This window comes from Balaenoptera musculus, chromosome 9 (assembly GCF_009873245.2).
Source record: "Balaenoptera musculus isolate JJ_BM4_2016_0621 chromosome 9, mBalMus1.pri.v3, whole genome shotgun sequence".
Taxonomy (NCBI): domain Eukaryota; kingdom Metazoa; phylum Chordata; class Mammalia; order Artiodactyla; family Balaenopteridae; genus Balaenoptera; species Balaenoptera musculus.
In genome coordinates this window covers 93,476,587-93,489,446 of record NC_045793.1, presented here as the reverse complement: position 1 = coordinate 93,489,446, position 12,860 = coordinate 93,476,587, and the positions used below count along the sequence as shown (strand labels likewise).

Genomic DNA, 12,860 nt, shown 5'->3' with positions numbered 1-12,860 from the left:
GAGGAGGAGAAAAAAGGGGTAAGGTAACGTGGTGGAGGGGCATGGGGATGTCTGGAATAGCAGCTGCGATGTAGGATGATGCATTGTAAGAGAGCTAAGAGGACTCTCCTAAGAGATTTTAAGAATGTGTAACAACAGAATATGCAAATGATTCCATTGATATCCAGGATGGATTAGGGAAGTGTGGAAGGGAAGAAGGGCTAACCTGGGAGGGAGGAATGGTTAGAGAAATGAGGAGTCATATGCTAAATGCCCTCAAAATGACAGTGTAGGAAGAGGAATCTATTCCGTTGGAGGATGGAAATGTATTAGTTAATTAATAAGAGTGTAGAGTGTATTTAGTCGGAGTTTTATGAAGGTGTAATTGTGTGAATTTTTTTTAATGCCCAGAAATATTCTGTTAGGTTGGAAAAAAACACAGCGTATTAGTTGATGAATACATGGGTTTGGGGATAAGAAAACAAGGAGGCAGAGTCTCTGCAGGCTGACAGCCATAAAAGGGGAGCCCCGAAGACGGGTTTACACTGAGTGCAGACACCAGACCTTCAGAAATGCCACTGGCAAGTGAAGTAAACGGTGATGAGGGATGGAGCAGCCTTGAGAGCAACCTTTGTAAGGGGTCGGGAGGAGATCGTGGAGAGCGGATGAGAACCAGGGGGCCAGGAACTGAGGCTGGAGGTAAAAGGGAAGGGCCTGGATGCTGAGCTCCGGAACTCCTGGGTCCTGCAGCTCTGTTGTCTTTCTGCCGTTAGGGTGCGGATGTAATTGTGCTAAGTGTCTGAGGCTGCATCGCCGGCCCTGTTCCACTGGGTGCCCTCAGTCACTGGAAGGCGTCTGGACAAGGAGATAGTTGGGTTCTTTCTCTGGGTTTCTTCTATGAAATGTATTCAGTTACAAACATTTGTGACATCTCGCTGCCTCTACTGACTGCCTTGGCTGTCTCTAAAGAGGGGCGCCCACTCAGAGGGTCCCACTCAGCCAGAAACGACAACTGTTCACTCTCATCTTTTAGCTTTGACCCAGCTTCGTAGAAGAAACCCTTTCATACCAGAGCAAAACTCATCCTCAGTTAGTGCAGAATATTACCTGAATAGATTACTTCCTACCAGGATACCGGGTTGATTTTTAGATCATGCTGCTGGTAATGTACAAAGGGCTTTCATTCTGTGCTGGAGCTGTGACTCCTAAACCACTGTTGGGTCCTTATTCCCTTGTAGATCATTGCCGTGCATCCGCACTTCGTGAGATCCAGCTGCAAGCAGTTTGTGACCGGAGGGAAGAAGGTAAACGCTGCGTGTTGACCATCACATGCCGTCTTTGAGGGGGTTCTGTTTGCTCTTTAATTTATCTTTAGTGTTTTTAATGTCTGCCTCTTCATGCAGAGAAAATTCGCGAAAGCACAATGTAGTGAAATCATGAGACCATCACCTCCTGGGGGAGGTGTGGACTCAGTGCTTCTCACTGACATTCCTTTGGGGTAGATGTAGGGCAAAAACAGAGATGTTACTCCAGCTACTACCTAGTGCTTTGAAATATTGTCCCTTCCACAAAGAAGAAGTAGCATTTGACAGTATCAAAGGAGCAAGTAAACTAGGCTTGACTGGGGCTGGAGTATCTGCTTTCTAAAAGGTCTGTTGCCTTCTTAAGAGCAACCCCTCATAAAATGTTGATAACTTAAAATATTGATAAATCACTTTGGTTGAACTATTTCCCTAGTGGGGATGCAGTTTTGAGTTCTAGCTTTCCAATTTCAGAAGTTAGAGATTTTACAGTTGTCCCCTATTTTTGAAGGTATTGGTATGAAAGAACATATTAGAGATAATATGAGTGATGTCCAAGTGGACTCAAACTCATACTTTGGGACTTTCCTGTGTTGGTGTGTGTTCTTAATAATCAGCTTATTGGTGGAGGTTAATAACTGCTTTTATACTGTGAAGGATACCTATAGTCTGATGTAGTTTGCAACAGTAGTTTTGCTACATGAATGTCTTGTCATCCTGCAGGATGCCTGGGTTAACTGTGTCAATTTCATGTTCTTCGTCCTTCTACTTAGCATTTGACATCGTTTACAAACATCTGTAGGAAGGACCTTGTGAATGTAGCTGGGCCAAAGCTTGTTGAGTAGATACATGAGCAATTATATGGACGACAGAGTAGTCCAGCATCCAAGTGCGGGCAAGGTCATATGGAAAGAAGTTGGAATTTATACAAAGACTACATTGTGAATAGCAGTAAAATAAGTAGAATTCACTGATTGCTGAACAGGCAAGAACATCAGAGATTTGGTTTATCTTTTTGGTTATCACTGACTGCTTGACAAGTTTTTCTGTGTTCACCGTTCTAAGAGACAGCGTTGTCTTTTCTCCTTTTTTCCTATTCACTTCTCCAGAAATGCATGGGTAGACATTTCTTCCCAAGCACAAAAAGATGTTTAATGATGTGTATATAAATTAAAAACAGTTCAGGTCATCTGGTGAAAAAGTTTAAAAAAAAATGATATTGTTAGAATTTCTGGATTAAAATAATTTAAAAGAAAAAACACACACCAAAGGGTTAGTATATTGTATAAAGGACTTTGGATATTGAGCTTGATAAAAGTATATGTGTGATATTTTGAAGTGAAGAATCAGAGGATTGCACATGTCAATGTAAATGATATTGTCATCTCTTTTAGATTTTTTAATAGCTTTATTGATATGTAATTTGCATACCAGAAAGTTCACCAGTTTAAAGTGTACGGTTCAGGGAGTTCCTTGGTGGTCCTGTGGTTAAGACTGCACGCTTTCACTGCAGGGGGCGCAGGTTCCATCCCCGCTCGGGGAACTAAGATGCCGCATGCTGCATGGCACAGCCGAAAAACTAAAGTGTACAATTCATTGGTTTTTAGTATATTTACAGAGTTGTGCAACCATCACCATAGTCTAATTTTAGAGCATTTTCATCATCCCAGCCTCGTCCCCATTAGCAGTTGCTCCATATCCCCCGTCCCCCGCTTCCCAGCCCCAAGCTACCACTAATGTATTTCACTTCTCTATAAATTTGCCTGTTCTGGATATTTCATATAAATTCTGGGTATTTCATGTAAACGGAATCATACAATAAGTATGTGGTCTTTGTGTCTGACTTCTTTCATTAGTTTTCTAGGTACATCCATGTTGTAGCATGTATCAGTACTTCATTCCTTTTTATGGCCAAATTACATTTCATCGTATGGGTATATCATATTGTATTTAGCAATATTTAATTATTTATTATTTAAATATTTTACTTAAATATTTATCAGTTGATGGACATTTGGGTTGTTTCCACCTTTTGACTATCATGAATAATGCTGCTGTGAACAGTAGTCAGAACATGGAAGCAACCTAAATGTTCACTGAGAGATGAATGGATAAAGAAGATGTGGTACATATATATACAATGGAATATTACTCAGCCATAAAAAAGAATGAAGTAATGCCATTTGCAGCAACATGGGTGGACCTAGAGATTATCATACTAAGTGAAGTAAGCCAGACAGATATCATTGTAATATAGCTTACATGTAGAATCTAAGAAAATGATACAAATGAACTTATTTACAAAACAGAAATAGACCCACAGACATAGAAAACAAACTTACGGTTACCAAAGGGGAAAGGAGAGGGGGAGGGATAAATCAGGAGTTTGGGATTAACATATATACACTACTATATATAAAATAGGTAACCAACAAGGACCTACTGTATAGCACAGGGAACTCGACTCAGTATTTTATAATAACCTATAAGGGAAAAGAATCTGAAAAAGAATAGGTACATATATATGTATAACTGAATCACTTTGCTGTACACCTACTTCAATTAAAAATATAATAAAATTAAAGGCCATTATAATTTTTCCTACTTATGTTAAAGGCTTAAGAAACATTGGTATGTAAATGTGCCCTCTATTCAGGGACTTGTAACATACAAACTACTGACTGATTTCTCTGGATTCATTAAAGTTTATTGTGTAAATATGTATTTAGTGAGTAGTAAAGATTAGTGTTTAATCAATAAACTATGGTGACTTCTTTGTACAGGGTTAAATAACTAGAGATTTCCAAAACATGCACCAGCTTGGTGTGCTTTGCAGAAATCTCTGGAGAGATTTCTTCATTCTGTATGTGTATGGTATGCACTTTTAAAGATCACTTCCGTTGCATGGTTTTTGGCATTTGTGTGTTTTGTTTGTTTTAAAATAGATTTATTTAGTTGAAGATATTTCAGGAAATATTTCTGATTTCATTAAGGAATGCACCTTTGATTTTAAAAACTAAGAGAAAGGCTTTTTGGAAGGTGACATTAAGAAACAGATACTATTGTGAAAAGATTCTTTTCTTTTTTAGGGTGTTAGCAAATTTTTAGGAGGACCTCATTTTTTACCCTTATAACCGAGTTATGGCATTTTATTCCTTTGATAAATGAGAAAAACAAAGACTGTGTTGGCCCAATCACAACTCTGATCATTTAACTGCAATTTTCAACCAGCACCATAAACTAAGCAGAACTAGTCTGAAGAGTCCAGCATTTAGCAAATGGTGATAACCTTGCAATAATCATACATTGCAGATATCAAGACCTCCCTGTTTAGAGTAGACGGCAGATCATATAGGGGAAAAAAGAGCAAAGACAAATATCATGTAACTGAGAGGTTATGACCTTCTGCCTTTAAGAAATAATTAAATCTTAAAAAAAAAATTGGAGCAAAGACTAGCCAAATGAAGGTGTAATGTGGAATAAAGGCATTCTTAAGGCATTCTTAACCCTTAAGAACACTGATCTTACTTAGACTGACAGCTAAATGCATCTAGGAATTGTATGCCAACTTCTGTAAACAATGATTAAAGCAGCACAGCGACCTCAGAAGCGGAATAGGAAAGATGGATGTCCTACCGTGAGATATTCATGATGTCATTTCATAAGAAAATTTGACAGAGATGTCTAACTTAAAATTTTAGTTGATTTGATTTGATGAGAAATTTTGATTCCTGGAAAAACATTTCTTTAAAAGTAATCAGAACATACATTTCAGAATAGTTCCACAAAATAGCCATGTAGCAGAAAAAACCTGAAACTGCACTTTGACACATTTGTTGATATTTCCTTTTTAAGGTTCTAGCTTCTTAGGTCTTTAGAGAGAGCTCCTTATCCACCCAGGACTAGGAAGAGGAGGCAATAGTTCTGTCCGGCATAAACTTTTATTTTAGGTTTTCAAGGTAACTTCTTAGTAGTTGAATGCCATAGCTGGATTTATGGACTCCAGTGCTTGACACATGAGCATAAAAAGCTTATTCTTAATTCTGTTTTGTTTCCATGTTGAAAAAAAGAAAAGGAAAAGCACATCTCTTAAGAGTGCCGTTGGAGAGAGCTTTAAAACATGAGAATCGATGGATTTTTTTTTTTTTTTAAGTGTAACCTCCTTGTGTAGCAAGAATTATAATGCATGAGCATAGCAATGAGGTATCTCTTTGAGAAATAAGTCTGCAAAGCAGATCTTGTCTGGGTTTTTTTTTTTTTAATTACTCAGCGTTCTCTGTCAGCAGATAAACTTGAGCTCCCTACCACCTTTACCTTTGAACTCTGAAATACACTTCATAATAACTGATTCTCCTCCTTTGACAAATTATTAAATTGTCGTGATGCTGTTTGCAGCAGAGTTCATTTTTCGAAACGAGGGAGTCAGCTGTTTGGCATTGTGGTGGGCCAGGTCCCCTCATTCTAGCCACAGGGACAGCTTGCTTTGTAAGCTGGAAAATGTCAGTCAGCAAACGAGGTAAGGACCTGCGTGCATGAAATGAGAAAAAGCGCTTCACTGTTTGGGGCTGAAGGCTTATGGCAAATTTTACCTGAAGGACAGAAGTAGAAGCATCGGCTAGCTTCTCAGTGTCCGAGAATGATCGGCAAAAAACAAATTGCATTTTGGATTCTTTTTGGAAGAGGATGGCGTGGAGCAGCTTTTGGTCATAATGCGAATCTTTTTAGGACGTAGACAGCCCAGCGAACTACTGTGACCACTAAGTGTGAAACGTAGAGGTGCTTGCTTCCTTATATGTTTGCTCGTCTCCTGGTCAGATGGAAAATGGGGTTCTTGGGGTCACAAAGGATTTTTTTAAATTAAAAAATTTTTTTTAATTATTATTTTTTTAAATTTTTGGCTGCGTTGGGTCTTTGTTGCTGTGCATGGGCTTTGTCTAGTTGCGGCGAGCGGGGGCTACTCTTCGTTGCGGTGCGCGGGCTTCTCATTGCAGTGGTTTCTCTCTTATTGCGGAGCACAGGCTCTAGGCGCACGGGCTTCAGTAATTGCAGCACGCCAGCTCAGTAGTTGAGGCACACGGGCCCTAGAGTGTGCGGGCTTCAGTAGTTGTGGCCTGTGGGCTCAGTAGTTGTGGTGCACGGGCTTAGTTGCTCCGCGGCATGTGGGATCTTCCCGGACCAGAGATTGAACCCGTGTCCCCTGCATTGGCAGGCGGATTCCTAACCACCGCGCCACCAGGGAAGTCCCTTAATTTATTGATGTATAGTTGATTTACAATGTTGTATTAACTTCTGCTCTACAACAAAGTGATTCAGTTATATATATTCTTTTTCAAATTCTTTTTCATTCTGGTTTATCCACAGGATATTGAATATAGTTCCCTGTGCTATATATTAGGACCTTGTTGTTTTTCCTCAAAAAGGATTTGACATCAGTTATGCTGCCCAGTCCACTGACGAGTGGATCTTCAGAATACTTCTGCAGGCGATCAGATGCTTGATCTTAGGCAGTTTTCTACACGCAAAATTTTCTTACACATTACTTCCCAGGCAACCACCAAATTTATCTCCTAGTGGTTGCATGTAGAACCATTGTAAAGAAACACCTTCATTTCTTCTAGGCACTGTGTTATAAATTGTGGTTCCATTCCTAGAAATTCATCTCATGCTGTATACATACCAAAACTGATTAAAAACCACCAACTGATAGGAAGTAAACCACAATGTAACCTTTACAAATGTTTCTTAGGAATGTAAAGCCAAGTTGTAAAATAGCCATATTGTAAAAGTATATTTTGGTGGGTTTTTCTCTCTGTGCTGTACTGGTTGAAGCTAAAAATTGAAATCTAGGTCTTAAAATAGAAATCATTTTCAGTGTCAGAAACAGGCGTTGTTCCTTGCTTTCAAAGTTAAGCTCATTTGTCTCAAACATTAGTTGCTTTTTTGATGTTGGTATGTAGAGCGCCCAATGTCCTGGAGATGGATCCATGGCAACTGCATTTTCTTCAGTAATCCCCCTTGTTTCATAGCCATCAAAAAAGGCTGGTGAGAACAGAAACCTTTTCTCTTTAATGAGTTCTACTAACTTTTCCATGTGTAATATTTCCATATTGTTTGCGGCTTCCCCCTGGATTCTGATGATAAGCTTACCACCTGTCTTCCTAGAGCAATCAAACCATCCTTTGCTCCTTGCTGAAAATATCTTCCTTTGCATGTTGAGAATGCTGCGGCTGTTCTTAAGTATTTGGAATAGTTATTTCCTCTGCAAGAATCACTGTTTGGTTCGGTATGCTCATTGTTTTTTTGTGGGGTTTAGTACCCGTGGACTGTCGTTAACACTGGAAACTAACACAACATTGTAAATCAACTCTACTGCAACAAAAAAATAAAATAACATAAAATTTTTAAAAAGATAAGGCTATATAAATAACTGTCATTAACCTTGAGAAGTTTTTCCCTTCCCCCCCCCCTTTTTTTTTTTAAGACAAGGCTCTATAGCCAGGGGTCACATTTACTGCAATTATAAGTTGGTGTCACCAGTACAGACTACACCATAGTCATCTCACAGGGCTATTTGGCGTGAATAGTTCTGCCTCTTGAGCACAGCTTGGTTAGAGGGTCCTCATCAGGTGCTGTGAGCATGTAGAATCTGGATTTCAGGAATGGTGGTCCGTTTCCAAAAGGAGATAGGAGGAATGCTGCTGGTGGAAAGCAGTTAGCCCATAAGACCATTAATCAGAATGGTGATTTGGTAGGAAAATGAGTATTCCCAGTCTTTTGACAGGAAAAAATATGTGTATGTATATATGTATATAACACTGTTGGGGTAATTTTGCAGTCCTTTGTCTTTAAGCATTTGGGGCTTTTCCCCCCCTAATTGTTTGTTTGATCCCTCTCAGTTTTCTAATTCATTTTCAGCCGGTATTCCTCTTTGATGTTTGTAACAGTGCAAATTTGAACAAAATCAACATCTACTGGTGGTGAATTAGCTGTGTCAGTGCCCTGCGGCCAAAGATCTCTGGGACATACCCACCAGGCATGAGGAAAGAGGGTGTTACAGGATTTGGGCTGATGAAAGATGGTTTGGGGAGGGTTTAAGGAAGCAGAACTTTGCTCTGGATCGGGTGCTGTCAGGAAGCAAGAGTAATTCCACCACTGGGTATCTTAATACATCATATCTAGAAGGAGGACAGACCAAATGAAGGCTAACGACATGTTGATAAAAAAGTAGCAGTCTCTCCTTTTAGCCAGGATAGGGAGGTGTCTGGTCATTTATGTGGCTTGGAAAACATTGATATCCTGTCAGTGTTCAGATATGATTATGGAGTGGTCCTGGTTTTGTCCTCATCTCCTGGTCACGGGGCCTTGTCTGATGTTGGTGTTCTGTGAGATTGTTTATATTCACCCAGAGAACACGAATGGCAGGCCAGTTCCTGCATGCCAGCTTTTCTCTTTCTTCGTTGTGACAAATAAAATGCCCAACATTTGCTAGATGACTTCTATTGCGGTACTTTATGAAAATATATGTATGGTCTGATTTTGTTTTTTTGGTAGAAATATAAATGTCTGGTGTAGCAATTTCTTGGAAAGCTGTATACTAAATTATTAACAATAGTAATAATATTAACATATATTATTAACAATATCCAGGCAGGATTATTAGTGTTCTTTCTGGCCTTCATTGGCTTTTATTTTCTGCTTTTTTTTTTTGGTAGAAAACATGCCTTTTATAATAATAAAAAGCAATAATAAAAGAATGTATAAAGTAATCCCAACTATTTTTGTTGTTTTCAACTTAGCATTGTAAATCATATGAAATTCCCTACATTATTGAAGTCTAATCTTAGCTCAGATGTTCTTTAATGGTTACATAATATTCCATCCTGTGGGTCTATTTACTTTTCTTAATCATTCTCATATTATTGGACCATTAGGTTGTATCCAGTTTGGGGTTAGCATAAATCATGCTGTAATGAAGCTAGAAATCTTTGGGCATGAACTTTTCTCTGTGTTTCTGAATGTTTTCCTAGCACTGATTCTCACGATTAGAATTACTGGGTCAAAGATTATGATTATCTTTTAGGCTTTGGATACATAACTGCCAAGTAAAGGTACATTCCAGAAAACATACTGATTTACACCATCTGTGTTAGAGGACCCGTTTCACCGTATCAGCCTGCCAATTTGATATACATAGAAAGAGATTCCAATGTGCTGTTTTGTAACTTCTTTGAATTATTAGTGATTTTGAGCATTTTTATTTACTAGTCACTTATATCTCTTCCTCTGTGATTTCTCTGATTGTATTCTTAGCTCGGGGCAGCTTTTAATATCACCATAGAAGCCAGGACAATTGACGACTGTCCGTTTGATATTTATTGTCAGTTTGAGCACAAATTATTGCTGCTTACTGAATAGCCTGCAGCCTTTTCTCCAATTTTAGCTAAACCTGGAATAATTATTCTTGTTCTAGGGAGGCATTATATAGGAGTCATAATGAGGCTTTAGAGTAGATGCTGAACCATGTACAAAGAGGACGAATATATTCTACTCCGTACATGTGAGTCTGCCCCCAAACCATCTGTCCTGCTGCTTCCTTGGAGGCTCTCAAAGACAAGCCACGGTGCCCAGTTAAAGGCAGGTTCATTTCACTTGGTTTCTTCTGTAGGCAGTGTCCTGATCTTTACTTTTCCCCTTTTGCTTCACTTTGTTTTTTTTTTTTTACTTGAAGTATAGTTGATTTACAATATTGTGTTAGTTTCAGGTGTACAGTGCAGCGATTCCATTGTATATATATATATGTATATATGTGTGTGTATACATATTCTTTTTCAGATTCTTTTCCCTTATAGGTTATTACAAAATATTGAGTATAGTTCCCTGTGCTATACAGTAGGTCCTTGCTGGTTCCCTTTTGCTTTACTTTGCATTGAGTGAAGTGCTTGTTCAGATCCATAAACCTGTGTGTTCAGGTGACTCTTTCTCTTATTCAAGACTTAGCAGTTTTGTTTCTTTTTCATAACTTCGCTGTGCAAAGATCTCCCCCCCTGAGTCATCTACAATTGAGATTATGCGTAGTTAAAATTAGAGATATTTGGTCATCACACAGAACATTAATTCGTTTCATCACCCAGTGGATGGCTTTTGTGTTTTCTCTACTCTTAGTGGGGCAAGGGGTCCAACCTTGAAGCCAGCCCCAGGAAACAGACCCTCAGACAGCTGCAAACTGAAAAACAGACCCAAGGTGTTTGACATGAACAACCAGCTCTATTAAGTCTGCAGGACCCACCTGGAAGGTTTTCTGTTTGCTTGCTTCTTTGTTTTGTTTTTAGTGGTAAAACTATTTTTTAAATGCCCCATTCATTTCTGGAATCCCATTTACAATTGTGAGTTGCATATGCAGAAATTGCAGATTGCTAGTTTGAATAGGAGTCTGCCTCACATGCTGGCTACAGTTGACTGCTAAACTACCATATAGATGGGCAAGTCGATGCGTACATAGATCTATATCTCTCTGTCATTGCTAGTTTTTTTGTTTGTTTTTGTGTGGTTTTTTTTTTTTTTTTTTTTTTTTTAAATATAAAGGGACTGCTGCTAAGTGGCATCTCTTATGTTTAACTTCTTTGGTTCACCTTGAACCCATAGCTTGTATTTCTTGGTCACTAAATTGACTGTTACCTTACGTTGATGTGGTGTTTTTTTAAATTTCAAAGCGCATTTTTGGCTACATAGTTTTCACAGGAATAGTTAACTTCAAGGATTTGTCCAAAACCTGTGTTGTGTTTCAGTTGTGTTTATTCAGATATTGCTTGGAAGCAAATAGCCTGTGAGGTGGCCTCTGGAAATCCAATCTGTGTCCAGAGACTTTCTCTGGTAGCAGTATCTGGCCTGTGTTTAACTGCTTTTAAATGTGTTAACTCACCTTTTGGGAAAGGGGATGGACGGATTAGAACTTGTCCAGGAAATAACCACCGAATTGAAAGCAGTAATATATTTGGGAAATCCCTGTTTTCTTCCTATATGTTTTAAGTTCTCTCTCAGTGGTGTTTAGAAAGGCTGTGTGTCTTAAACTTTGGTACTGAGCCAAAGCAGGAAGCAGGACAAAGGTGTTCTCTGCTCTGTGGGGTTCTTCTCGGTCACTTCTGTCTGCATCAGGATTCAAGACTCCCATCTGCTGTCAGCACCCAGCTACCACCCCAGGTCTTCTCCGTGCTCACTGATTTTTTTTTTACTTGCCCTCTTGACTTTTTCAATTTTATCCCTAATCTCTTCCAGTCTTGGATTTTAAATTCCTTCTGTGACAAGTCCTCCCCATCATTACGCCCTTTGTCTATTTTTACTGGGACAGCCTTATTTGGCATATTTTAACTTGCTGGGTTTTGCTTTTCTTTCACTATTTCTCTGTTTTATTATCTCGCACTCCAGCATCTTCTCTGATCAAGGGTTTTGTCTCTTGTGGAGTTTTTTCTCCAAGCCTCTCGATCCTTCCTGGTGGAACACCCTTGCCCATGGGCTTATTAGACCCCAGACTCAGAGCAAGCAGTGATGCTGGTGTTTAGGGAGCCTGAAGGACTCAAATGATTTTTATACTTGGAAGATCACCAAGTGATTCAAAAAGGGCCAATCACCCTCCCTTTCCTCCATGAGGGAAGGATGGTGATGGGTAATGACGGGTGTTAGGCTACCAGAACTGGCAGCTTTATTACAGCCCAATAGGAATCCTGCCCATGTGTGGGAGATGCTGGGATGTGGTGCAGGAAAGTTCTAGATAGATTTATCAGCACAAAACATAGGAGAATAAAGTATATTGCTGAGGATCTGAGGGCTCCTATTGAAATATAAGTACTGAGAGTGCTGACTGCCAGAATGTGGATTTATGGGAGATAAAGCCCTAAAATACTTTCTCCAACAAAAAGATAGACCTCTTGGAAACAGTTTTTCCTCTCTATGTACTTAGCTCCCATTGAGCTTAAATTGCTCTCAGTATTGTGGTAATGACAACTCAGTATTACAGGCTGTGGAAGAAGATGAACCAAATAAATTAAGCAGCTGCTTTTAAGGGTAGTTCACCCAATGGCTTCCCCTCTAAAATGCTTTGTAGAAGATTCGTGCTCAGTAGGTCTCTAGGCAGTTTTATGGCTGCAAGAAAGAAATGGATTTTATTAAATGTCAGTGAAATACAGGCAGATAGTTTTGTGGTAGTTAAATTAGCGTAGAATGTGTGTAAGCAAAGCAGATTGTCTCGTCTTTACTTGACGAAACAGAGCTTTCTTTGGCATTCCTGCCAGATAGTGTGTTTCTGCCTGAAATTCCCACAGATTAAGATGGAAAAATCCCAGTCCCTCCCGTCTGAAACTGTATGTCTTACAGAATGTTATCCATCAAATCCTGTATGTACAACATGGGTGTGCTTGGAGAGTTTCAAAGGACAGTAATGGGACTAATTCCATAATTACTAGCTGACGTTTAAGGTTTTATACTATGTGTGGATTAGGAAATAGGACTTATAAGTTAAGAATTAGGTGAATTGGGAGTTTGGGATTGACACGTACCAATACTATATTTAAAGTAGATAACCAACAA

General features: G+C 39.1%; 1 protein-coding gene across 3 annotated transcripts in view; it reads left to right on the top strand.

Annotated features, from left to right (window-relative positions):
• Positions 1-12,860, top strand: part of VPS41 (VPS41 subunit of HOPS complex) — a 184,120-nt gene that overhangs the window by 101,844 nt on the left and 69,416 nt on the right. For all 3 annotated transcript variants that reach the window (XR_005021242.1, XM_036863672.1, XM_036863671.1), the window contains exon 7: positions 1,218-1,283. Coding sequence is in view for 2 of the 3 variants with exons in the window: in XM_036863672.1 (XP_036719567.1) it covers positions 1,218-1,283 (66 nt within the window). In the remaining variant the exon portion in view is untranslated. The remainder of the gene's footprint in view (positions 1-1,217; positions 1,284-12,860) is intronic.